At 38.7% G+C, this 24,342-nt stretch overlaps 2 protein-coding genes across 5 annotated transcripts in view; one reads left to right on the forward strand and one right to left on the reverse strand.

Annotated features, from left to right (window-relative positions):
• The window catches only part of ANKRD28 (ankyrin repeat domain 28), a gene marked incomplete at both ends in the record, with an annotated part of 61,039 nt that extends 49,467 nt beyond the window's left edge, over window positions 1-11,572 (forward strand). For all 4 annotated transcript variants that reach the window (XM_079538179.1, XM_079538178.1, XM_079538180.1 and 1 more), the window contains 11 exons: window positions 868-1,069; window positions 2,170-2,257; window positions 2,933-3,050; window positions 3,659-3,878; window positions 4,989-5,076; window positions 5,173-5,256; window positions 5,744-5,889; window positions 6,066-6,148; window positions 6,941-7,023; window positions 8,859-8,950; window positions 11,286-11,572. In XM_079538179.1, the coding sequence (XP_079394305.1) occupies window positions 868-1,069; window positions 2,170-2,257; window positions 2,933-3,050; window positions 3,659-3,878; window positions 4,989-5,076; window positions 5,173-5,256; window positions 5,744-5,889; window positions 6,066-6,148; window positions 6,941-7,023; window positions 8,859-8,950; window positions 11,286-11,572 (1,491 nt within the window). The remainder of the gene's footprint in view (window positions 1-867; window positions 1,070-2,169; window positions 2,258-2,932; window positions 3,051-3,658; window positions 3,879-4,988; window positions 5,077-5,172; window positions 5,257-5,743; window positions 5,890-6,065; window positions 6,149-6,940; window positions 7,024-8,858; window positions 8,951-11,285) is intronic.
• A 6,892-nt stretch (window positions 11,573-18,464) lies between these two features.
• BTD (biotinidase) lies at window positions 18,465-23,396 on the reverse strand (the record flags this gene model as incomplete). Its single annotated transcript, XM_079538493.1, has 3 exons — window positions 18,465-19,649; window positions 21,484-21,633; window positions 23,166-23,396. 3 exons carry the CDS (start codon window positions 23,394-23,396, stop codon window positions 18,465-18,467), a joined length of 1,566 nt encoding a protein of 521 aa, XP_079394619.1.
• Window positions 23,397-24,342: the final 946 nt, after the last annotated feature.

Consider the following 24,342-nt stretch of genomic DNA (forward strand, 5'->3'; position numbering starts at 1 on the left):
ACTGCAAAAACAGTAGGAGAAGAGCGAACCTGTTGAAAGTGTCAAGAAGTTGGGAACTGAAAAACAGCTCAGTGTGTAACTTTATTCTTTTCACTGGACTTCTAGCAGTGGAAAAACCTCAATGTACTTTCTGAAAATAGCCTGGGTCTCACGTAGTACATATATTGCTATATATATGGCTAAGGGAAAAGTAATCTCATACTGGTAAAAGAAAGCTGCTAAAGAGACTGTTCCTGGAAATTTCTTCTTCTGGAAATAGAGCTCCTATGTCTACGAGAAGAAATTCAGAGTTGACTATGGAAGCTGTAAAGCCATAGTTGAAGTTGTTTATTTTCATTACTTATTTGGATGCTTTGTCTTGATGCTTAACTACATTTTCTGTTGTATCCTTGTATATCCATTCTTATCTTTTTCTGTTTCGTTTTCTAAGGCCCTTCTCTTTTTACCAATTATGGTAGCTAATTGTACTGTATTTTTTACCTACAGAACTTTATACCTTTTTTTCTAAAATGTTTTATTTAAACCTCATAGGAATTAAATGTGCTTGCGTATGTTCTTCACTTGAAATAGTCTGAGGATTATGTAACTTCAGTATAAGGAATGTAACATGCAGCATTCAGAACACTGATGGTTTTACAAATTGGAGGCAGGGAAGATTTTATGAAAATGCTTTGTTGCTTATTTGAAGAACAAAATGAAGAAGCACCAACCTTCCTGCTGAGAGAGTTTTCAAAATTAATTGTAAATACTTTGTAATGATCTGTATGCTGTGTCAGGAGCTCTTCCAAATGTAAAAATAAAAATAATGTCTTCACTGTTTTGTTTATGTAGTCGTGGGAAAACTGATGAATTTTCTCATTCTCTTAGGCCTACCACGGCCACCATCAAGCTCTGGAAGTGCTGGTGCAGTCGCTGCTAGACCTTGATGTGAGGAATAACAATGGAAGGACACCACTGGATCTTGCTGCCTTCAAGGGACACGTCGAATGTGTAGATGTGCTCATTAATCAAGGAGCATCAATCTTGGTGAAAGATTATGTTGTAAAGAGAACCCCAATACATGCAGCAGGTTTGTGCTGACACACTCTAACATTTTGGCTTTTGAAGTGGATCTTCCTTCATCTTTGGAAGTCTCTTTGCGTTCTAAGAGATGGTGTTAAGGAATGAGTGATTGCTTTTGGGTTACTGTTAAGACTTCTAGATTTTTGTATACTTGTAGGTATAGATTATATAAATAAAGGTAACAAAGCACTTACAGTGGAAACCTGTATTAAGCCCATAAATCATTTTAGCTTGTGAATTAACCGTTACATGCTACTCTCTAAAAGGGTGCATGCAATGTTTTGGGTTGAAAAGGGTGTGAGACCATTCAGTTCCAACCTTGTCCATTCAGCTAGCAAGACTAATTGCACTGAGAGGTGTCAGCAGTATGTTCTTGTTTCTCTCCTCATCTTTCACACAGCCCAAATTTAGATGCATGATTTGTGTTGCCTGTCCTGGCTGTAAAATACTGCTATCAGTTTGAGAAGAGACTAGAAAACTGTGTTCTGTTTCTTCCATGTTTTTAAATCACTCCTTACTGTGTATTTTCAAATAATAGCAAACCTTCACGATGTTATCTTACTGACTTCCAGGAAGACATCTATAAACTCAAAATATGGCAGTCATCCTTATTCTCCCTGTCTTTGAAAATAGGCTTATGTGAATTGGCATTACTGTTATAAGCTACATGGCTACACTTGCTAACAAATTCTGTGTATGACCGTGTATGTGTTTGCTTGTTTTAAGGCACAGGTATAACATTTGATATTATATTTAGTTATTCCTTTTTGTGGACAGTGTGTAAGCATATACTCTTACAGCTGATGTGTGCAACCCAATTTGCATGTCAAAAATAAATTCCTGTTGGGAATTGGCGGTTGCAGTTGATTCTGTGCAATACTATATAATTGAGAATACCTCATATCTGAAATCATTGAGTGCTCATATTTTTTGTTGCTATTTATTAAGTTATAATACATGTTTTATATATGAAAATCAATTATATCAGTGATAAAGCTGTACACTGGCTTCTCAAACTGTGGGTGTTAGCATGGGCAAGTTACTATTGTCTTTCTGCTGCATACTTGAAGACAATTCTTGTAAAACTGGTATTTTGATGTTTTACAGCTACAAACGGTCACTCTGAATGTTTGCGACTATTGATAGGAAATGCAGAACCACAGAATGCAGTGGACATTCAAGATGGAAATGGACAGTAAGTTTTAAAAATACACAATCTAATATTCACAAATTACATCATTTTATAAAAGGGCAAAAATAAATATGATTTTACATCGGTGATTTTTAGTTTGTTGCTTTCAAATGAGGTGCTATTTGAACAAAGACAAAGGAGTGCATATTTTACAATAAACAGCTTTGGCAGTGAAAAATGTCTTGTTCAATTGGGAATACTTTAATCAGGAATTCTGAATCAGTGGAAATTAATTGATTTTCTTGAATCTCCTGGCATTCTTGGAATGAAGGTAGTGCTAGAGAAGCTTATGGATAATCTAAATTTCCAGTGTTCTTTGATGGTGCCCAGTGCCAGGATGAGGCACAAACTGAAACATGGGAAGTTCCATCTGAACATCAGAATGCTTTTCTTTGCTGTGAGGGTGGCAGAACACAGTCTGCCCAGAAAGGTTCTGTAGCCTCCTTGGTGAGCATCTTCAAAAACCACCTGGACAGGAGCTTGGGTAGCCTGATCTGGGTGTTCCTGCTGGAGGAGGAGCTGGACCAGGTGGACCCAGAGGTCTCTGCCAACCTCAGCCATTGTGTGTGTGTGTGTGTGTGTGTGTGTGTGTGTGTGTACAGTTTTTTCATTTTTCAGCTGAGCACTGGTCTGTTACATTTCCGTGTAAATTATGCTTTAATTTCTCTCTCTGTGTAGGACTCCTTTGATGTTGTCTGTTCTCAATGGGCACACAGACTGTGTTTATTCACTTCTCAACAAGGGAGCAAACGTAGATGCCAAAGATAAGTGGGGAAGGACAGCGTTACACAGAGGGGTAAGAGAATATTGCCTTTCTGTCTTTTCCAGTATTGTACACATGGAGTTAAAATACAGGCTTAGTTTGTAGCACTAATTAATTTCTTATTATTTTGTTAATGCCATTCTTTAAATTGTCTTTTTAGTTGTTTTCAAGGCTACCTTTTGCTTGTTTGCTACATAACCTCAGAATTCTGTTGGATTTCCTGAGTCTCATAATGTTGCTATAAGCTGTTGGCTGCAGAAGACCTGAAGTATGACTTTTTGTCATGGGGTGGGGGACGTGTTAATGGATGGAAGAAAATTGTTATATGTGCCAAATAGGTTTGGGTTTTCTGTTTTTTTGTTGTTGTTTTGTTTTTAAATCTTTGATAGATAACTGACCTAGCCCTAGGGATGAGTAGTTCATTCAGTATAACTCCAATAAATTATCCTCTCCTGAATATAAAAGTACATTGCTGCTTTTCCAACAGAGTGGCTGTTTCCAAATGTTAAAAACAGTAACTATGCTTATTTTATTATTACTTTAAAATTTAAGACATTCCCTGCATTTTGCTTAGTTCAGTTATACAGCTTGACACTCTACATGATTATTTGTGAACTTGTTCTTTTGTTTCTTTCTCTCAGGCAGTTACTGGGCATGAGGAATGTGTGGAAGCACTACTTCAACATGGTGCTAAGTCCTTATTAAGAGACTGTAGGGGGCGAACCCCTATACATTTGTCAGCTGCATGTGGACATATAGGTGTTCTAGGAGCTCTCTTGCAGTCAGCTACATCTGTGGATGCAATACCTGCGATAGCAGACAATCATGGCTATACATCGCTGCACTGGGCCTGTTATAATGGTAAACATGAAAGCATGCTGGGGGGGAATGTATCTCTCTGTAGGCAGCGTCTCACAAAGGATTTCCTATAAAATTAAAGCATTCTGAATCTCAATTAAGTATTCGACAATGAAATAAAAATTGAGAATCAAATGAGCCAAAAAGAAAAGATTTTTTCTGTAACGTTGGGCATTTTCTGGGTGAAAATGTACAGGGCTGTTGTGTCATGTTTATTACTTCCAGGACAGTAATCTTCACATACTTGTAAATCTCCCTTTTCAATGAATTGAGTGCCAACACTGTATTGCTTAAAATCATGTATCTGGTGTCTGAAATCTTAAGTTAAATGTCAGAATGTAGATGTAACTGCAGAGGGAGTCAACAGTTAGAGGGAAAAGCTGAGGAACAAAACAGTGCATTAACGTTGCTGGATGCAGTGTTATGTTTGTGTTATGTCTGTGTCAGGACCTGGAAATCATTTAATTAATAAGAGCAGACACTTCTAGTAACATATCTGGGGAGGTGCTAGCCAGTTCTGGACAGCTTTCATTTTGACTAATACAAATGTTTACGTTTTATTTTATTCTGCAGTCAGTCATGTACATCTAAACTTGATTTCGTATTAACTGTAATTAGCGAAGACAAGTGACGAAATGAAGTTTATGTATAAATAGCTTTGGATTCCTTAAATAGGAAGCATCTTCATAACTTAACAAAGCAAAGCAAACTACTGAATTGTAGTTGAAATGGTTTCCAGGTATAAAGAAGTACCCAGATGCTTCTGTTTGACTGTTACAGATAAAATGTCCCATTGTTCATTTTTTTCTCTTAGTCTTGGAAAAAGTGGGGTTCATCAGTTACAGAAATACAAAGGTTTTCACTCTCTTGCATACTTTGTTTCTCCTAGCAAGCACATATTCTTTTTAATGCAGAGCTTCTCCTCCATCAAATGGGTTGACAGTTAAATGCATGTAATTGTTAATACTGAGATAGATGTTACTAATACTTTAAAACTACTTTAAAACTTAAAATATTGCTCAATCTAATTTAGATAAATATTTCTTCTAAATCATAAGTAGTTCTTTTCCCTTTTTTTTATTTCTTTTTAAACTATCTCTATGTTTACTTCAGGTCACGACAGTTGTGTAGAACTTCTCCTGGAGCAAGAAGTTTTTCAGAAAATGGAAGGAAATTCTTTCAGTCCATTGCATTGTGCTGTGTAAGGAAAAGCAAAATTATTCTTCGTAGACTTAATCATGGTATTTAACAAAAGATTTATCATTCTGTAAATAACAGCTTGTTTAATTCTTTATAGGATAAATGACAATGAAGGTGCTGCAGAAATGTTAATTGATACATTAGGTGCTGGTATTGTAAATTCAACAGATTCAAAGGGAAGGTAAGAGTGCATCTGCATGGTGGAAGAATGTATGTAGTGGTTGCATTCACTCTGCTAAATTCTGTTGTTTGTGTTTTTTAATGGCTACTCAGATTATTTCCTACTTCCCCCTTGTTTATTCTTTAAAGATTGTTTTAAATTCTGAGTAAAAAAAAAATTTTTTTAATCTAGTTCTGATTCAGTAAACCTGAATGGGCTTTTTGTTGCATAGGCATGGTTAAAATTGCATCACTTCATGAGTATTATTTTATGTGTACTTTTCCTTTGTGAATCAAGTTCTATCTGTACTGTGCACTACACAGATAAGAGTTATGTATTTGAAACTTGAAGGTGATTTCTTGAAGGCACCAGTCACAGCTCTTAACGTTCCTGATCCCATCTGATCAGTGGGAGTGACTGCCCAGTCTCTGCACCTACAGTCAGGTCTGATGGCAGTCAGTGTGTCTGTAAAAAGCACAGCTGAGCGTCACCGTGTGATCTGTTTCAGGACCCCTCTTCATGCAGCAGCTTTTACAGATCATGTTGAGTGTCTGCAGCTTCTGCTCAGTCACAATGCTCAAGTAAATGCTGTAGATGCTTCTGGGAAAACACCTTTAATGATGGCTGCAGAAAATGGACAGACAAATACTGTTGGTAAAGTATCTATTTCTCCTGTTCAGTGTGTTGATCTTACCACAGATGAAGTTGCCTTATCAGTTGATTATTGTGGATATATTTTGTTAAAATATCATATTCATTTTGCACAAATTTAAACTATTAAAACTTTACAGACTGTGCTTTTACTTAATACAAACCTTTATTTCTCGCAGAGGTGCTGGTTAGCAGTGCTAAGGCTGATCTGACTTTACAAGATAGTTGTAAGAACACAGCGCTCCATTTGGCTTGCAGCAAGGTGCGTGCATAGTCTGACCTCACTGGTACTCGTTGGTACTTTGTGTTACCAAACACTGTTTACAAATAAGTGTTTGCTTGCAGCCCAGCAGTGCCCTTGCAGCCCAGAAGGCCAACCTGCATTCAAAAAGGGGTGGCCAGCAGGGAGAGGGAGGTGATCGTCCCCCTCTACTTGGCTCTTGTGAGGCCCCATCTGCAGTACTGTGCCCAGGCCTGGGGCCCTCAGTGCAAGAAAGACGCAGAGCTCTTGGAGTGGGTCCAGAGGAGGGCCACTAAGATGATCAGAGGGCTGGAGCACCTCTCCTGTGAGGAAAGGTTGAGGGAACTGGGCTTGTTTAGCTTGGAGAAGAGAAGGCTTTGGGGAGACCTCATTGAGGCCTTCCAGTACTTGAAAGAAGCATATAAACAGGAGGGGGAATGGCTGTTTATGAGGGTAGATAGTGATAGGACAAGGGGGAATGGTTTTAAACTGAGACAGGGGAGATTTAGGTTAGATACTGGGAGGAAGTTTATCACAGAGGGTGGTGACGCACTGGGACAGGTTGCCTGGGAAGGTTGTGGATGCCCCATCCCCGGAGGCATTCAAGGCCAGGCTGGATGTGGCTCTGGGCAGCCTGGTCTGGTGGTTGGTGACCCTGCGCATAGCAGGGGGTTGAAATTACATGATCTTTGAGGTCCTTTTCAACCCAGGCCATTCTATGTTTCTGTGCTAAGAACTTATTACTTTGGAAAGGCATTCAAAGCTTTTTTTGAAGGTTATTTGCTATGTGACAAATGTTTATTCTGCATTAAGGGTCATGAAACTAGTGCCTTGTTAATACTGGAGAAGATTACGGACAGAAACCTCATCAATGCCACCAACGCAGCCTTGCAAACGTATGTATCCACGGAGTGGATTTTTTTCAGATTACTTTTTGGGGTGTTCTGCTAAGACTTTCTTATAAAGAGAAATATTTTTGCAGATTTTTTTTTCTAATTCTGTTTGAATTGCTGAATACCAGGAGTTGGACCAACCTGAAGTGAATAGGTATATTGTCCAAACCTGGACTTCTAGTTTTAGCTGAGTGAAAAGGATAAGAAATAAATCTTAATGTGTTGCGATTCAGGGAATCCTGTGTGAGATTACTGCAATCCATTGAGATTATCTGCACACCAGTGTATTTGTTTTACAAATTGAATAATTTTTCACTTAAAATTCAGGTTTTTTTAAATTCATTGGAGGCAAATTACGTTTTTTTTTCCATAGCTAACCATCAAAACCTAGCTAAGTGTGCTTGTATTATTCAGCATGCTTTCTGTTGGTAAATTTATCTATTACTGAGATAGCAGACTTTGTTTTCCATTCAATATTATTTTATCATTCTACATTATATTCTCAATATAATTGAGACCTAATTTTGACACCTTCCAAGTTGGAAGGGACCCACAAGGATGGATCATGAAGTCCAACTCTGGGCTCCACAAAGAACCGCCCAAAACTCAAGTTGTATGTTGGAGAGCATCGTCCAAATGCTCCTTGAACTCCAGCATGCTGGGGCCATGACCACTGCCCTCAGAAGGCTGTTCCATGCCTCAGGATTCTCAGTGCTTCCTGAAGATCTACCTTCAAGTAGAATTAAGCCTATTTTGTTAGCACAGTTATAGGGAAAGCTTAGAATGCCTAAGTTGTACTGCGAAATGTATTTCAGAAAAGTTGTTTTAGTAGCTCATTCTGCATTTTTATTTTATTTTCCTTTTGAAGAGTGTATTTGTGTTGTAGGCAATACTTGACACGTGATAAGTAGCTAAGTTACACCACATGAATTCTTGGATTCCTTTAGAAATGTTATCACACAGAGCATTTAGAATAAACACCAAAGCTTCCAAGTAACTTGTACATTTCTCTGGCCTTGCATCCCTTCCGGAATCTGCCATGTTCAAACCCCTACAGTCTTAGCAACTATTCTGAGAGATAGGCAAGAGAAAGCAGAGTGGAAGGAAGCTGATTATTCTGTTTCCTGCAGAGTGGTGGTAGGATTCTTTAAACCAGTGGGAATCAATTCTGGAAAACTGTTTCATTTTAAAAAGATATCATCAGAGTAGGTGTGGTAAAGTTGCACTTTCCTTGATACATCAAGGCACCACACAAGACATGGTTAATAGATTGAGGTTTTCAAAAGTAATTTGTTTTTCTCCTTGCTTTATGCAGTCTGAATTTTTCATCTCTGGTCACGAAGGAATGTGGTGGTTTCTGGAAGGCAGATTGATGAAATGCTTCTGCGTGTCTTGGAAGCATTAATATGCAATAAATAATGTACCAATATTTGTATTCTGATGATTATTGCTGGTGACACAGAAATCTCAGATGTGACACGATCTATTAAAACCATTCAATGAAGGGTTTATTAACAGGATGGTATAGGTGACTAATTTTTTATTGTGATGAAGCTCATAAGCAGGCGGATCATTTCCAGCAGCTGCTTCTTCACATGTGGTTCCACTAATAAAAAATAATAATAAAAATACAGAACTATTTCTGTCTTGATTGTCTGCAGCAAGAAGCTGGCTTTGTTAGTTTTTCCCATCTTCGCTTTGTATCTCCTATATTTGGTAATGTATAAATAACATACAAGTAAAAATATGTCAGTAATCATTCAACACAATGCATTTTATCTGCCTTGTGTATTACATTTTGTTCTAAGGTTTATCTACCAGTTTGTTTGTCTTCACAGACCTCTGCATGTTGCTGCTCGAAATGGACTAACAGTTGTAGTTCAAGAACTCTTAGGAAAGGGAGCAAGTGTACTTGCTGTGGATGAAAACGGTAAGCATGAATTTAACTTTGTTTCCCCATACGCAGCTCTGCTTTTAAACTCAACTCACTGGAACGCAGTAACTGTGTGGAAATTTCATATGAACCTTCCAGTAGGTTCCCCCCCCTAGAAAAAGCAGCATGTTGATGATGGGTCATTTTAGCAGAGGGGAAGGGAAGTTTTCAGATCAATGCAGCTCATGGTGTAGAAATATTTGGTATAAGTGTATGGTCTGAAAATGTGTGTACTGTGAATACACAGGTGTATTGGAAACAGAAAAACGTAATAGTCAAGGTAGAGTAAAACTTTCACTTGTTAAGCTGGATGGAATGGCCACCCGTTTTGTCTGGGGTAGATGTATTGGTGTTAGCTTTTAAAAGTGAGTGTGAATTACAGATCTGTTACTGGGTCTCAAGCTTCTGGCTCTTTAGAGCTTTTTGTCACACGTGAGTAAGAAAATGTAATGGAATTTTTAAATGACACCTTGTAAGGACAAAAGTACATGAGACCTACTGACTTCTTATTTACATATTTCCACATATTGAATCTATGATTTCAATAAGCCTTGTAACTAAAAGCAATACCTGTTTTGGGGTTGTTGTTTTTTTTGCGGTTGTTTTCTTGTTTTCTTATATTTTTGTGGGATTTTTTTGTCTTTTTCAGACAGGACGTGCCTGATTAATAGTTCTAACTAGATTTCCCTTTTGGACAGCTTGTCCTCCCTTGATGTTTGCTGTGACTTTCCTTTTACAGGGCTTCTCAAATTGCACTGCTTAAATTGACATGGGAGATTTAAGGATCATTCCTCCCCTGAAATAGGGTAAAGGGTAGCTGCTAAATGAAACTCCCTAGAATGAAAATACAGGAAAACATCTTTTTTTTGAGTTTCAGCTTCTCATCACAAGTATGCCAACTGGAGACATCATCTGTGTTTTCTGTGGGTTCTTCATGTGCAGCCCATCAGTGCCATGCCAGGGTGAATCTTTGACATAATAGTTGTCCATACAGAAGTGAAGTTCTCTGGCAGCCGGAGGAACTAACTAACGTTTATGCTTCTCTTTAAATCTGCTAATATTTTAAATTTAAGGCAACTCCTCAGTGCTACCTAATCTAATTCCTCTCTGTGGTTCCTAGCATTTCTTTCTAATAGCAATTACATTGATTATAGAATCTCGAGCAGCCTTGAGAGTATTCATAGAGAATACTCTGAGGTGAATGTCCCAGCTCAGAGCGCTGTGTAGACAAAGCCATGAATACTTTGAGGTGAGAGAGAGAGCGAGGGAAAAAACTAGAATATGGTGTTTCATTCCTAGTTATGGAAGCTCAGGATCTAAACCTGAATATTAGTGTAAGTTCTGGGCTTTAGAGTTGTGGTTGTTTTTTACAGAAACAAGTTTTTTTGTTGACCTTCAATTTTATTTTTTTACGACAAAGTGGGATGCTCTGTTCCAGAGGTGAATGAGTATTGTCTTACACACCTGAAATACCCACTTCTTCCACTGCTTCTGCAGACTGTCACTGTTGACTCTGAGCTGTTTAGTCGAGGCTGTCTCTTGCTTGCTGTTTGCTTATGTCCTAGCCGCAATGAATTTCCACCGGGGGCCTGTCTGTTTATAAATTCTGTGCAGTGTGCTTTCACCTCGGGGTAACTATTTCTGAACCGTGTCCTAAAACCTGACCTGGATCATTTCTGCAATGAAGGTGATTCCTTAGTGGTTGCAATACTTGCTGGTAAAATAAGCATTATCTCATTTTTCATGCTTTCCAAGTATCTGAATAGAAGCCTATCATGTGGCTTACCATAACGCTGTGCATTATGAAATGCATACAAGTAACTTAGATGCTGTACACCTTCAAGCTGTGAAGTGGGAGTAGTGTGGGACTTCAGGCTCTCAAATGCACATGGACATTAGTCTGTCTGCTCAGCAGAATTAGCTGTGCTCATGCTGTGATGGACAGCGATAGGGAAGCTTCAGGGTGAAGAAATATTTCATGTTGTGTAGTTTCTGCAGTGACTCTCTGGTGATTGTGCTTAGTTCCATCCCCTTGGCCAGTTGACTTCCTCACCGTTTCCAGAACCAGGCTTTGTGGTTGGCCGAGAACATCTGACTGTTTAAAAAACCCTGACATCTCTGTTCCAAAGAACTCTGACTTCTGGGACGCATTTGTAACTGAAAGCTGTAAAAACAAACAAACGAACAAAACAAAAAACCTTATGATGTATTTAATTTTATGGCCCTTTTCAAACAGTGCGGAACTAAGTAAAATGAAATGTTTTTGCAGCTGAAAGATGACATGACCTTGAGCAGATTTGTACATTGTTGTTGTGTTTTTCTCGGCTCCCAGGTTACACACCAGCTCTGGCCTGTGCACCCAACAAGGATGTGGCCGATTGCCTCGCGCTCATCCTGGCCACGATGATGCCCGTTTCATCAAGCAGCGCATTGCCTTCCCTTACGTTCAATGCCATTAATCATTACACCAACACCTCTAAAACTGTCACCTTCGATTCCTTGCCAATCATGAGGAGTGATCATAGCTCTTACTGTACTTTCAACAATATTGGCAGGGAGGATGGCTACCCCTATACAGAAGAAGACGAACTCAATGACTCAGATTCCGAGACCTATTGAACGCTGCATTTTGTAGGGCTGAAGAGTGACCCCTAATGCTGGAAGTCGTCACATCTGGGCTTTTGAAAAAAGCTGTTGGAATTTGAATGCAAAAAGAGGACCGACCTTTGGAAGATGCTTTTTATTGTGGTTGCATATAACAAAACAAAATCCATGAGACTCTGGAAGGATTTTTAAGAGCATATTTTGCAGAAGGAGCAGAAATTCTTGAATAAATTCTTGGAAACCGTGGCAAAAAAAAATTTGAAGAATGTCAAAACTGCTTTATTTAACTGTTCTACCGTTCTGTTTCTGGTGCCAGGAGTAACTTCTGCAGACTGGGCACCCTTGTTGATGTAAATGAACGACACTGTTGTACAACACAGAGGATACTAGATTTAAATATTGTCAATAAAACGAAAATCATTTTGAAGGCAATAAAAGCGTTTGGTACAGTAGGCATTGTTTGTGCTGCAAACTGCCAAAGGACCAAATAACTTAAAAGGTTGTTTTTGTTTTTGTTTTTGTTTTTTTTTAATTAAATACATTGTTGTGGAAACTGGAATAGATTCTTTGAAAAGTTGTTTTAACCAAACCTTAATTACTTCTGGGAAAGAAGCTTAGATTTGGTTTTAAGTGTTGACTTTTTTCTTTTTGTTTACCATCTAAAAACCTTCCAGCACTATTAAATGTACCATGAAAGAAAGCAGATTTATGTTTAAGTTTTGTTTTCTTTTTCTTTTTGACAACATGAAAATGGAACTTGTCGTACTTTTCTAATACTAAAACTAAACCAGCTAACAAGGTGAAGTCAGGGTGAAAAATGTACAGTGTAATAAACAAGGGAAGGGTGGGAGATGGGGGAGGGAAACGGACATTGTTGCACAGGTTTAGACTGTTAAACTTCGGTGGTTTGAATTGAGATTTTTTTTTTTTAATTTAAAATATGTAACTTGGAAACTATGAAACTGCATAAAGAGAATGGAAATGTCTCCATAACCCCAGAACTGGGACTGAGAGTTCTTTGCAACGATTGGTCCTCTTCCTTACATCGAAAAGATTGCACGTGAAGGTGGAATTGTAAATCCCTAGCACTTCTTTTTTTTTCTTTTTTTTTGAATCCTGGAGTTGCCGGGGCGGGGGGAGGTGAATTTAAAAGTATATTTCCCTATTAGAAAGAAGTACAGTGTCTGGTCTGTGGGAAGAGCTGTGTATCTTTGTTGTGCTCCATTTAGAAATGAACAGCAGAAGCAGGTCCCCTAATGTAGTTCAGCCTCACCTGAAGATTTTTATCTTTTTTATTTATAACAGACTACTGCATTTTTTTAATTGCCTGAAGAATGAAAAAGTGACATAAGCAAGCTGAAGTCTCATTGTTAAATATGCATATTTACTTTATTTGGCTCTGCTTTAACTACAACTGTTACTTTTCAAGTGAAATGGCTTATGTACGTGCAAGGAATCCTTGCGTGTCCTGGTAAAGTACAAATAAATTACTGCAAACCGATTCAAATTTCCTTTTTATCCTTTTTGTATTGTGAAACTGGAAATCTTTATGATATTGTAAATTATCAGCTGGTTTTCTGAACATAAAGTGGAAACACGGGACAATATTTTGATCTGTTTGATAATTTTGTGGGTTTTTTTGAAGAATTAATGAGCATGTACATAGAAATAGTGACTGCTTGAATACTGTATTTACCTGCACTCTTTCAGTACTTCAAGATTCTTGTATATTTTACGGAATATAATAAAACCCAAATGTGAGTTCTACTAAGGAATAATTTATTTGTATCTGTTAAGCACTAATGGCAAAGTCTCTTTTGTCGAACTGTTAGAATTTATAAGATCTGCTTTCCAAAGGCTTTGTAATCCTAAACTGAAGGTGAGCTATTGGAATTTCAGGTAACTCTAAATGTTGGATTATTAATTACTCCTCTAGGCTTTCTTCTAAGTACCCCTTTCTTAACCATTTGTGCCTGTGTTTGTTGTTTGCATATGCAGTGTTTGTTTTGGAACAGAATTAGATGACTTCAGGGTGATGGTGATCTCTGTTTGCTTCCCTCTGGTCTCTCAAAGTACTCCGTGGGAGTGACCGACATTTTGGGTCCTTGTTGGTCTGTCTTGAGATTCACTCCATCTATCTAAATACCGGGGTTGAAACAGCATGGAACCATGCATCCTCACTTGTATCAGAATGGCAAGTAGCACCTGCGCTATTGGGAAGGTAACAGTTAGATGTTTCTGTAATGAAGCTGTCACATTTTTAAGATGTTTGATTTTTCCTACAAGTTGTCAACTCTGTTTAGGAATTCAGAGTTGCATGTATCATTTAGAGTTTACCCAGGGAGCCTGGATATCTCTGTTTGCATGAATTTACTTACTGGACAGGACAGCAGTTGTGCCTTGTAAATGGTAAGTGGGACTCTTACTAGAAAATGATTCCTAAAATGGAACAAAGTTTGTTTAAAAAACTCACTGCTCTTGTCTGCTTTCCTAATGAGAGGTCAAGAAACAGAAGGTTCCTTGTTTCTGTAAAACAACACTGCCTGCAGGCGGTGTCCTCGGGTTTTTTTCATCTTCATACCTGAATGGAGGTCTGCTGCTTTCCAGAAAATGGTACTGCATCCTCTTCTTTTTTCCCTACATCCAAACAACCACTTGAGTTTTCACCAGAAAAGAGCAGGACTCAGCTGGATCACTGATTCAGTGTAGTGGGATAAAATAAACCCTTTTTATGCTAGGGAAAAAAAAAAAAGAAGGGACTTCGGTAATGACAACAACCAGCTCTGATCAGCTTTCTGTGCACTCTGGCTGCTGCTGTGTTTTATGGGTTATTCAGTTCTCAGGATAAACGTTATGCAGTAGAAAATGCCAAGTTAGCACAGAATTTACTGGACTGTAAATTACTGGAGTAACTTGTTTTTGTAGAGTGCTGTGTTGGTGTGCCTGATCCTGACACAATCAAGAGTTCATCTTTTTCCTTCCTTTTTTTTTTTTTTGTTGTTGTCCTTTTTCCTCTCTTTCAGGAGTGACCCCTCTGTAATGAAGTTTTTCCTTGTAACACTGTCTAAAGTCTTGCCTCCTACTTCATTATTTCTTCTTACTTCTTATTATTTATCCAGCACCTGGATTCCTCCAAAACAACCATATAAAATTTTGCTCCAGTTAACATCTGAAAAAAGGGTGTTAAAAAAACCCAAAGCTGTTATGTTATGTCTCACTGATAACATTCATAAGTTCTTCAGACCCGTAATCATGTTTTTAAGAATGAATTAGCTTCCTGTCTTCCCAAAGATTCTGTCCATTTAAAAGCAAGAAATATTGTAATAATCCAGATATCGTTTTCTGTTTATATTCTAGTTCGAGAGAGCTCAGTAAAACCTTCTAAGCAGAAGTGAATACCATTGAGAGCAGATAGTTGTGAGAAGTTCCATGACTAAACATGCAATTAAACATTTTAACAGTGCCAGATGTGTCAGGGGAGCTTGTAATCCTAACTCCGTATTTGGAAGAGTGAGGTTCACATCTTAAACGCAGAAAGCTATGTTAAAAGAAGCAGCAGTTCTGCAGAAGTGGAGGGCGTGCTCTTTGCTCAGAGTGGTGTACAGCAGTGAGGGGAGGGAGGGCTGTAGGGTTCCCTGCCTGCAGGCGCAGGAATGCTCTGCTCACTCCCCGCTTTGTCCACTCTGACTGTTGGTGGTACTTAGCCACTTCTCAATGCAAAGGCCACTGTGTTTTTTGCTTTAAAAGTGTTCATCTGTGATGATGATACTCCCTGAACTATCCAGAGTAGATGCAGAGTATTATCTTTGAAGTGAATGGCTTTTATCAAGTGCTAACAAGTACTTTGAACACCATTTCCATAGATCTGTATTTAAACTCCATTAAGTACATTTTAAGATCAGTTGACAAACAGCAAGTATTGAAATTCTTGAAGTTTATCCAGTGAATTCATATAAATTCTTAAATCGGAGATAACTGGTAATTATGGCTGCTTGCAGTAATCTCTAATGAGTGGTGACAACTTCCTTTTCCTTTAATATGCTGCAGAAGTTGATGGATGGTTGAAGAAAAGTTCTTCCAGATTAGGAATAAAACGCTTTGTAAGTCAGTAGCTGTGACAACTGCATGAATTGGACAAGGTAAGAGTTTATGAAACCTTGGTCTTCACAGACTTAAACCAGAGATTCTAAATATAGACGTAATACAGATCTGTTGATTTCCCTTGTTAAGATGAAGCTCTGGCTTTATTTTCATGTAGTCCTTCTCACTATAATATCCATATATTTTGAAGATTGTTAAGGAAGGAACCAGATGTATCAATTTGAAGTGTCATTTTAACAGTTTTCAAGCTGAGTATTGCAGTATTTCACCATGTAACTGTGAACATGGTTGAATAATATGGAACCTGAGGAATCTTTCAAGCTGTCTTAAAGTCATTAATATCATTAAACATTTAAAAACACCTTACATTCTCTTGTAAGTTAAAATTGCAGTAGCAGTAATCAGAAATTTAGCTCTTCCAATTCACAACAGAACAAAAGAAGCCCTCGCTTCCAAGCCTTTTCAGTGACAAATGTACAGGTTTTTCTTCTCACTGCATCGCAGCTCAGAAGGACTGATACTGATGTCTCAGCCTCAGACACTGTAACAGTTTTAAAGCAAAATGTAATGTTTCATTCCCTCTTATTTATCTCCTCTTCCCTGCCAAACATCCATTATTCAAGCTCCTCTTGGGCTTTCTGTGATGCCAGGGTATTAATTAATACTACAAGAAGGGCCCCAGCCTGGGCAAGGCTGGGCCAAGCCACACGAGGCTTTGCACCTCTGTTCTGTGGTGGTTGCAGCAGCCTCTTGCTGCTCAGTCACTTTAATCTAGTCATCTCCCTGTAAAGGTCTACTTGTACAAGCTTGCACCAACTCTGTGTGTTCTGAAGATCTTCGTTCTGAACTGCTTGTCCCACTCCATTACCAGTTTCTGACATTCTGAGCCTGTTCACATGCCTCTCGGGAACTCAACTCCAAAGTCCTGTTCATGACGCTTTCTTTGCTGTATTTTCTGGCAGATGCTTTCAGCATATTCAGAGTATCCTCACAACTACCTGGATAACTCAGCACCAGATCCCTTATACAGAAGCCCCTAATACTTCTGGCTTGTGTGCTGTTACTCCTAGCTGGCCAGGGCTTTTCTGATTTGCTGATCTCCCTCAGCAGTATCAAGATGCCTCACAGACAGCGTTCCCTACTCCTTCTCACATTGTTTCTTTTGTCACAGTACAAACATCTTCCACATCCTGAGCACATTAAAAATAATCTGTTGATTTAAAGCTGTCCTTGATTTAAGATCTGTTTCTTGTATGGCAGAAAGTCCACTCTTTCTGTTTTGATTTCCCTCCCAGACAGAAAACATTTAGGAAGCTTCACTAAAACTGTTTATATCCATTGAAGGGAAATGATGGTCATATGGGTATGTTTCTTCTGCCTGCGTGACCTTCAGCTTTCCTAAGGGCTTCTCCCTTTTCAGAAAATGGTATGACTATTTTCCTTTATGAAACCTGAAAGTGAATTTGTCCAAAGCAGATTATTGAGCAGTATAATACACTTCTTGCTGCAGTTCTTTGAGTTTGAACACATTTTGGAACTGCCTCAGCCAAACTGAGAGTTACACATCTCCTGTTCACAGCTCCTCCCAGCAACTAGGACAACAGATTTAGCACCTGGAAGACAAGGATGCCCCAAAGGAACAATTGTGTTTATTAGTCAGTTACTTAACAGCTCTTACACAGATGAAGTTGTAACAGTTTGTAACAGCCAATGAGAGCCCCAAAATTGTAATGGTTCAGAAGAAATTATTTTCTTTAATTTTAAGGCCAAAATAATATCCTTTAAACATCCTTTTGCAAGCATCTCCACTGCAGTAATAGTTTGTCGTTGCATGACAGTATTTATAGCATCCAATCTAGCTATGGCTGTGGAAAGAATGCTGTGTTTCAACAGCAGGAACTGCCACCTGGCACACAGTTTATGTAGAAACCCTACTGTCCCACATTTCATTATCTGCTTTTCACAGCTCTTACTGAATGAATTTACAATGTTTGAATTGTCTCAAAGTCAAAACAGGCATGCAATGACTTCTCTTTAAAAATGGGAAGGTCAGAGTACTAAAGTAGTACCTAACATAGTTGCTGATTGGTTGTTGAGCTTTATTTAAACATCTTGCACAGGAGCATGGAAATTACGCCTTCATGAAGGCTAGTGTTTCAGTGTAGCAGTTGATACACTCCTTCCCAGACTGTTGTTCCACAGATGTTCACAGTGGTAACGCTTGCTTAGTTACTATTAAAAGTATGAAATAACTCACTGAGGTTGCTAACAGCCAAGCAAGTGGCCAGTAAATTGTAAAGATTTCAGATGGGAGCCGGGGGAAGGGAGTGAGAGTAAGGAAAAAAACCTTAGCGCTCTAACCAGAAATCAGAACCTGATGCTATTCAAGGTATATGCATCTATTTTCTTGCATATATTTGTGTAATCAATGCCATTCCCTTTCCTACTTTTTCCCTTTTTAATGGTTTTCTACTTCTTTCATTTCCACTCCCACCAGAACCCCAGAGAACCAAAGAACTAAATTAAAAGAGGCAAATTCGGTTGAAATGAGATTATTTTCCTAATATAAGGTATCTCAAACACACTGTAACAAGCCTTTAGACTTGCAAGGCAGTTCACTTACTTGTGGAAAGACGTAAGCTCCCAAGGTACACGCTTGGTTTGTAGTCTCTTTGGTCATCATTTCAAATGTAGAATCTATTAGACAGTCATGTAACAAACATACCTGAAGATTCTGAAGTACAGCTGTTCAACAGTTCCTGGTAAGATATAGACTCTGAAAATCTGATGCAGTTAAATATCTGCGCTAGTCCTTTTCATACCATCGTCCATACAGAGCAGCTGTCAGTAGGCCATTAGTAGTTCTATTTTTGCTTAGGAAATAGTGGTTGTTTTTCCAGCCCATGTGATCAGCAAAGTCCAAGGTAATACCAGACGTCAGCAGCAAAGGAAAGATATAAGGAGTACTCATATTTCCCCATAGCTGGAGATCTATCAGAGCAGTGGCATGTGTAACCTCCTGCCCACAAGTGCTAAAGCTGAGACCTCCACACTTCACTAACGCACAGGCCTGGACGTAGTAAATGCCATTCACTGTGTGGAGCCCGTCAAAAACTCCCAAAGCGTATAATTCATCAGTTAAAACATCTCTCTTATAATTTAAGTAGCAACAAAGAGTATTGGCACAAACCTGAAGTTCTCCTTTTTCCGCCCATACAGGAACAAAAGTAAAATTGTCATACATCATTTCTGCATAGAACAGGGGAGGCGACTGTTCATTTCCCTTTTCTGATACTTTGCCATGGGCCTCCTGTCCTTCCGTAAAGCGAACTTGGTCATCCCCTGAGGTACTTGTAGAAGTAGTGCATGAATGATGCACGTTCTCTCTGAATCTTTCATTATGCTCCAAATTGGTTTTGTAATCTGTGCTAATGACGGGAATTTCTGCTACTATGAGCTTGCCACCGTAACTGTCCATGTTGTGGTAGATAAATGATTTGACAGGAGTGTATATGCCACTCCCTGTCATGCCCAGGGTAGGGTGGTGGATATTAGCTGCTAAAATATTGACACTGAAAGCTGTTGCAAAAGCTTGTTGAAATTCTACAGCAGACAGGAGTGGGAGCTGGTTCATCCAGGCAGTCGGATAGACGATCTGTTTTACATTGTATTGTCTGATTAGATTCACTGCTGGCTCAAAGAAGAGTATGTCAAAGCAAGTAAACATACCAAACTTGCCAGCAAAAGGGGTATCAAAGAGCTGATAGTCAGGCTCTGGAGGGGTATCAAAAGCATATTCAAAATACAGATTGTGTTTACGGTACGTGGCTACCAGTGTACCAGCATCGTTGAACACCACGTTGGTATTGAACTGGTATCTTCCATCACGTGGACAGTGAGGATCTGTGTGCTCACAGGGTTGCTTAGTTCCTAAGTTTGCCACCAGGAATATTTTGTTCTTCAGTGCCATGCAGCTCAGACGTTGAAGAACCTACAGAACCAGGAAATGGAGAGGAAGTTTTACTTCAGCAATATATTTAATGCTTTTCAAATTACTATTTGCAACTGGAATGTATATACACTTGAATTTATCTGTAAAACATAAACATAATGACATCTTTATGATGAAAGATATTGGAAATCATTGTTTTCTAGACCAAAAAGTACTTCAAATACCAATTAAAAAATTATCTAATTTTTATTTCCTGCAAAGTAAGTAAATACATAAATCTCACCACTTTAAAGGCTTTAATTTTCAGTAGCTTCTGGCCGTTGCTTGGAACATCAGTGGCTTTAAAACACCGTAAGACAACTGAAACCTTTGAGCAGACAGTGTAGCTGATTTGCGTGCAGCTTTAGAAAAGCAGATTTCTGATACTGATTATTTGCACCTGCAGCAGTTTGTTCCTGCAACTACTTTAGTATTTTTATTCTGAACTTATTTTTAAAAATTACTAGCTACAATCCCCAGAAGCAGAGATGTAAATGCTTTTTGCTCAGTTGCAGAACAGAAATACTGAATGTTGCAGGCTGTACTGTTGGCACGTTTCCTCCAGCCCAGAGAAAGCTGTATATTAACTGCCATTTATTTTCTTTGAAGGTGTGACTGCCCAACCTGATGCACCACAGTGCAGCTATTTGAAGCTAAATCTGAACAAGTACAAATAATTCATTAGAACTGAAATCATTTTCCCAAGGTTCACCCCTACACTACATAGTGTTGCTGAGAAGGTGAGTGTATCGCTCAGGAACAACACAGTTTAGTGGCTTCTGAGGCCCAGAGCACTTGGGATTTCTCTCCGTAGCACTGTACCATTCAGATCTATCAGCCACCTTCACTCAGACTGCAGATATTTTTAATAGCTTTTTCCACAATGGTGGGCTACCCCTGTAAAGCTATGTGTTTATAGAAAACTTATAGCTTCAGAACATTTTTGATGTGATTTTCTGCAGTTATGCTGAAATGAGAATGTGCATTAGCAAGGGTACTGAACCTGGGTTAACTGCAACAAAATCCAGAGCCTTCCAGTACTGCAAACCGAGGACCTGAATGTCAAACTGAACTTTTGCTTGCTTGTGTATGATATCAGCAGTAACAATCAATAGGCCAGAGTAGGTCAGAATTTACCACTGCATTGTTTAAACCCAAACTCTGCTATCTTAGCAGGCACATAAATAACTACTTAGTTTCAGTGTATTGATTACTGTTAACATTAGAGGAATAAATAGCTTGTATTCCTAAGCATGGCACAGTTACTTTAACATTAGATCCAGAAAAGTAGATGAAAATACTATTTCTGCAATTTGCAGATCACCTCCTCTGTAATTACACACCACCTATGTTGAACTGTGGCTTCTATTACACTATTGCAGGTCCTTTCCTGTTTCATGAGCAAATCAATTCATACACAGTTAAATGAGTCAGAATGTTCTGAAGTCATTGCACCCACAGAACGCTTGGACTATTAAAACAGAGTAACAAGGAGGCATCAGAAATGACAATAGTACAATATTGTTTTATTAAAACAACAGTCAAAATCCCAAACTACTAGTGATGTATCTTATTAGAGTGCCCTTTCATACGTTGGGGAGACGGAGTTTAAAAGCCAGTAAGACTCATAAACAAGCTGAACTTCTTCCATATATCTAACCAAAGTTTTCTAAGAATGAAACCAGCATGAACAGAGTCCATTAAAACAATCCGGTGACTAGGAGTTGTTACAGTTCTTTTTTAATTCCCTAAGCAAAACTAGATTTGTGCACTTGCAGCACAAAAGTAGCTTTTAGTTATTCCCCTTCTCTACAGAAAATGTTCCTATATTTACCTCTGTGTCACTGAACAAATACTTCTCTCTGCATGGATTCCACTTCACAGAGTCGGAATGCGGAACAAAGTCTAAGTAAGGATAAATTGATCTTCTTGTGAAGTTGAAGCCGTGGATTCCATCTTCAGGAAAAACAATGATCTGTGCTCCCTGTGTGTAAAACAAAGGCATGTTTTGTAGGAATAGCAAAACCAACCTAAGTATGGAATGAAAAAAAAGGCAATATTTTGGCTAAAGAGAGCTAAGGAAAGTTAAGGTAACTCAAGTAGGTTTTGATTTGAATGCTGTTTGAAAACATCCTTTCTTTAACAAACATAGTAAATGTAACTGTGGTTAAGAAACAAACTCATTTAACCTGACTCCTAACTTTACCTTGAGAAATAACTGATTTGGTGTTATTTGCATTCTCCTGAAATAGAGAAATAGTCATAGAATAGTCATGAGAATATTATCATTCAGGTTAAAGACTTGTTTCCAGAACTATGCCATTTGTGGATGAGGTCTATCAGAGGCGCAGAATCTGCATCAAATATGCAGCAATTGTATCAAAGGTGCAGCACAACTTGAGCACAGCCTCAGTTAGGTATGTAGGGTTGGAGAGGGCACTGGCAGTAGTTTTCAGAAACAGTTTGACTATGGAAGCAGTACATGCTTTAGCAGCCATGCAGCTCTCGCAGCCATTTAGCAGCCATCGCAGGTCTAGGCTGGTACTGCCTAAAACTACGGGACAGCTGTCCTTATTAAAAAATATTAATGCCTTTTAAATCAGACAGAGCATCAGTCACTCACATCCCCATGACTTCTCATAAGTCCCTTCAAATGTGCTACCTTTGCTACTGCTTTGGGATCATTTATGTCATCTCAAATACAGAACTGCATTAAAACAGCTATCATGTTTCTGGACTGCAAGGCCTCATAACCCGAATTTCTCAAACAAAAACAAAAAAATCCACATCCTGAAGTTATGCAAAACTGGTAGTTGTTCTGTTAAAAAAAAAAAAAAAAAAAAAAAAAAAAAAAAAAAAAAAAAGATTTGTATAACTTGTATAACTTGCAAGTCATTTCTTCTCTGCATAGGGACAGTAAAGACTATTTCCTCTGGGCTAGAACCACATTGAGACTTCATCAGGAGAAAAGGAGGCTGTGCATAAGAACTGCCAGAAATACCACTCTTTCTCCTTGGAATATATTTAGACTGAGTACCAGCCCACGGAGGGAAGGGGAAAGGAATGGAAAACTTTACTTCCACAAAGCTGTTAATGGTGGAACATTCATTTCCAAGGCATTAAACTTCGGTATTTAGAAACATGCAGGAATTTCCATTGAGAGTGCTGGAATAAAACCAAAGCCAAAGACAGAAAACAATCTTTTAATAAAAACATTCCATTGAAGAAAACAGAAAGGAGCTGGGTATCCAGATTAAAATAGAAAATTAATTTCCCTATACTAAATAGCTATAGGTACATTTTTCCAAGCTTGGAATAACTCAAGTCGGACAAGCTGCTAATTGGCTTCATTTTTTTCAGAGCTGCTGGCAGTTCAGAATGTCTGAAAAAACAGACCATACTTATGTATATAAATATGGCTGTAGTTGCCTGGGAACACAAACGTGAAAGCTTGTCCTCAAATAGCTCTTACTGTATATATACACAGGACACACACAACTGCTGCTGAGCCACTACCTGTCTTGCAGCAGCCGCTACTTGCTGGTCATAGATGTCCAGGTTTCTGCCCATGAGTTCCAGCGCAGACCGTCGATCAGTGAGGGCTGTTGGGTTAGGACTCAGGATGGACTCATGTTCGTACACAGCAGCCACATAACGTGCCTCCTGCTTAACTCTTCCTGAGACAACTTGATAGCAGAAAAAGCAGACAGACAGCTTCCAGCACAGATCCACCATGTCGTGTGCCATAAATCTAGAGCAAAAAAACCCAAACAGGTGTGGAGGGGAGGGGGGAGCTTCAGTGACAACTCGTGCCAGGAATTTAAATTTAGTATTAAATATGGACTGTAGCTGAGACTCTGCAGTGTTTGAACTGAGCGTGTTGTTTTCAAATTCCTGACCAAAGACTTGCATATTGTGTATTGACAGAACTTCATTCTAACTGCTTTTTGCTACATGTATAGTTGCACTGTCTCCTTGCTTGATCTCCCTTTAGTTCTTGTTTGTCTATAGATCTATTGCACCAGGTAACAAAATATCTCTGGGAAAAGCAAGAAGCAGCTCACAAATGTGCACTTCCTCCCCCAGCTGGTAAGGGTGGTGGTTTACAAGTAGCAATTCCTAAAATTACTTGAACGCTGTATTTAGGAGACAAGTAACAGCATATACCATTTTACCATTTAGATAACCGCCAAAAAAAAATTTGAAACTACTGCATTTATCTGTTTTTCTATCACAGGAATGGCTGTCCTGATGGATTCCAAATTTTCATTTTATTCTAGCTCTGCACAAGTGATAAATAGATTCATTTGGCTTTTTTTCCAACATCTATAAAAATGCTGAGTGCAATTCAGATCCACGTTCCTCCTACACAGTGCAGACAGGTAAGGTAACACACTTTCTGGTAACAACAACAAAGCAAGAATCCAAACAAAATGCAAAAAAATTGCATTACTGAGCTTTTCTTAGATTTAATTCTTTTCCCACCTGGTTTGATTCCCCAGACCTCAAAAGCAGCTTCCTTAAAAAGAACACACTGGAGAAATCCCTTTATGCTCCAAACTTCAGAGGCTGAGCAGCAGAAACAAATGAAGAATTACACAACCTGGAAGGCTGGGGCACCCTCTCCAATATGGGCTCCCCATGTAGCCTTTTTGACACCCTGACTGCATCCTGTACTTATACATAAGATTAA

Source organism: Tetrao urogallus (assembly GCF_951394365.1).
Source record: "Tetrao urogallus genome assembly, chromosome: 7".
In the NCBI taxonomy this organism is placed as follows: Eukaryota; Metazoa; Chordata; class Aves; order Galliformes; family Phasianidae; genus Tetrao; species Tetrao urogallus.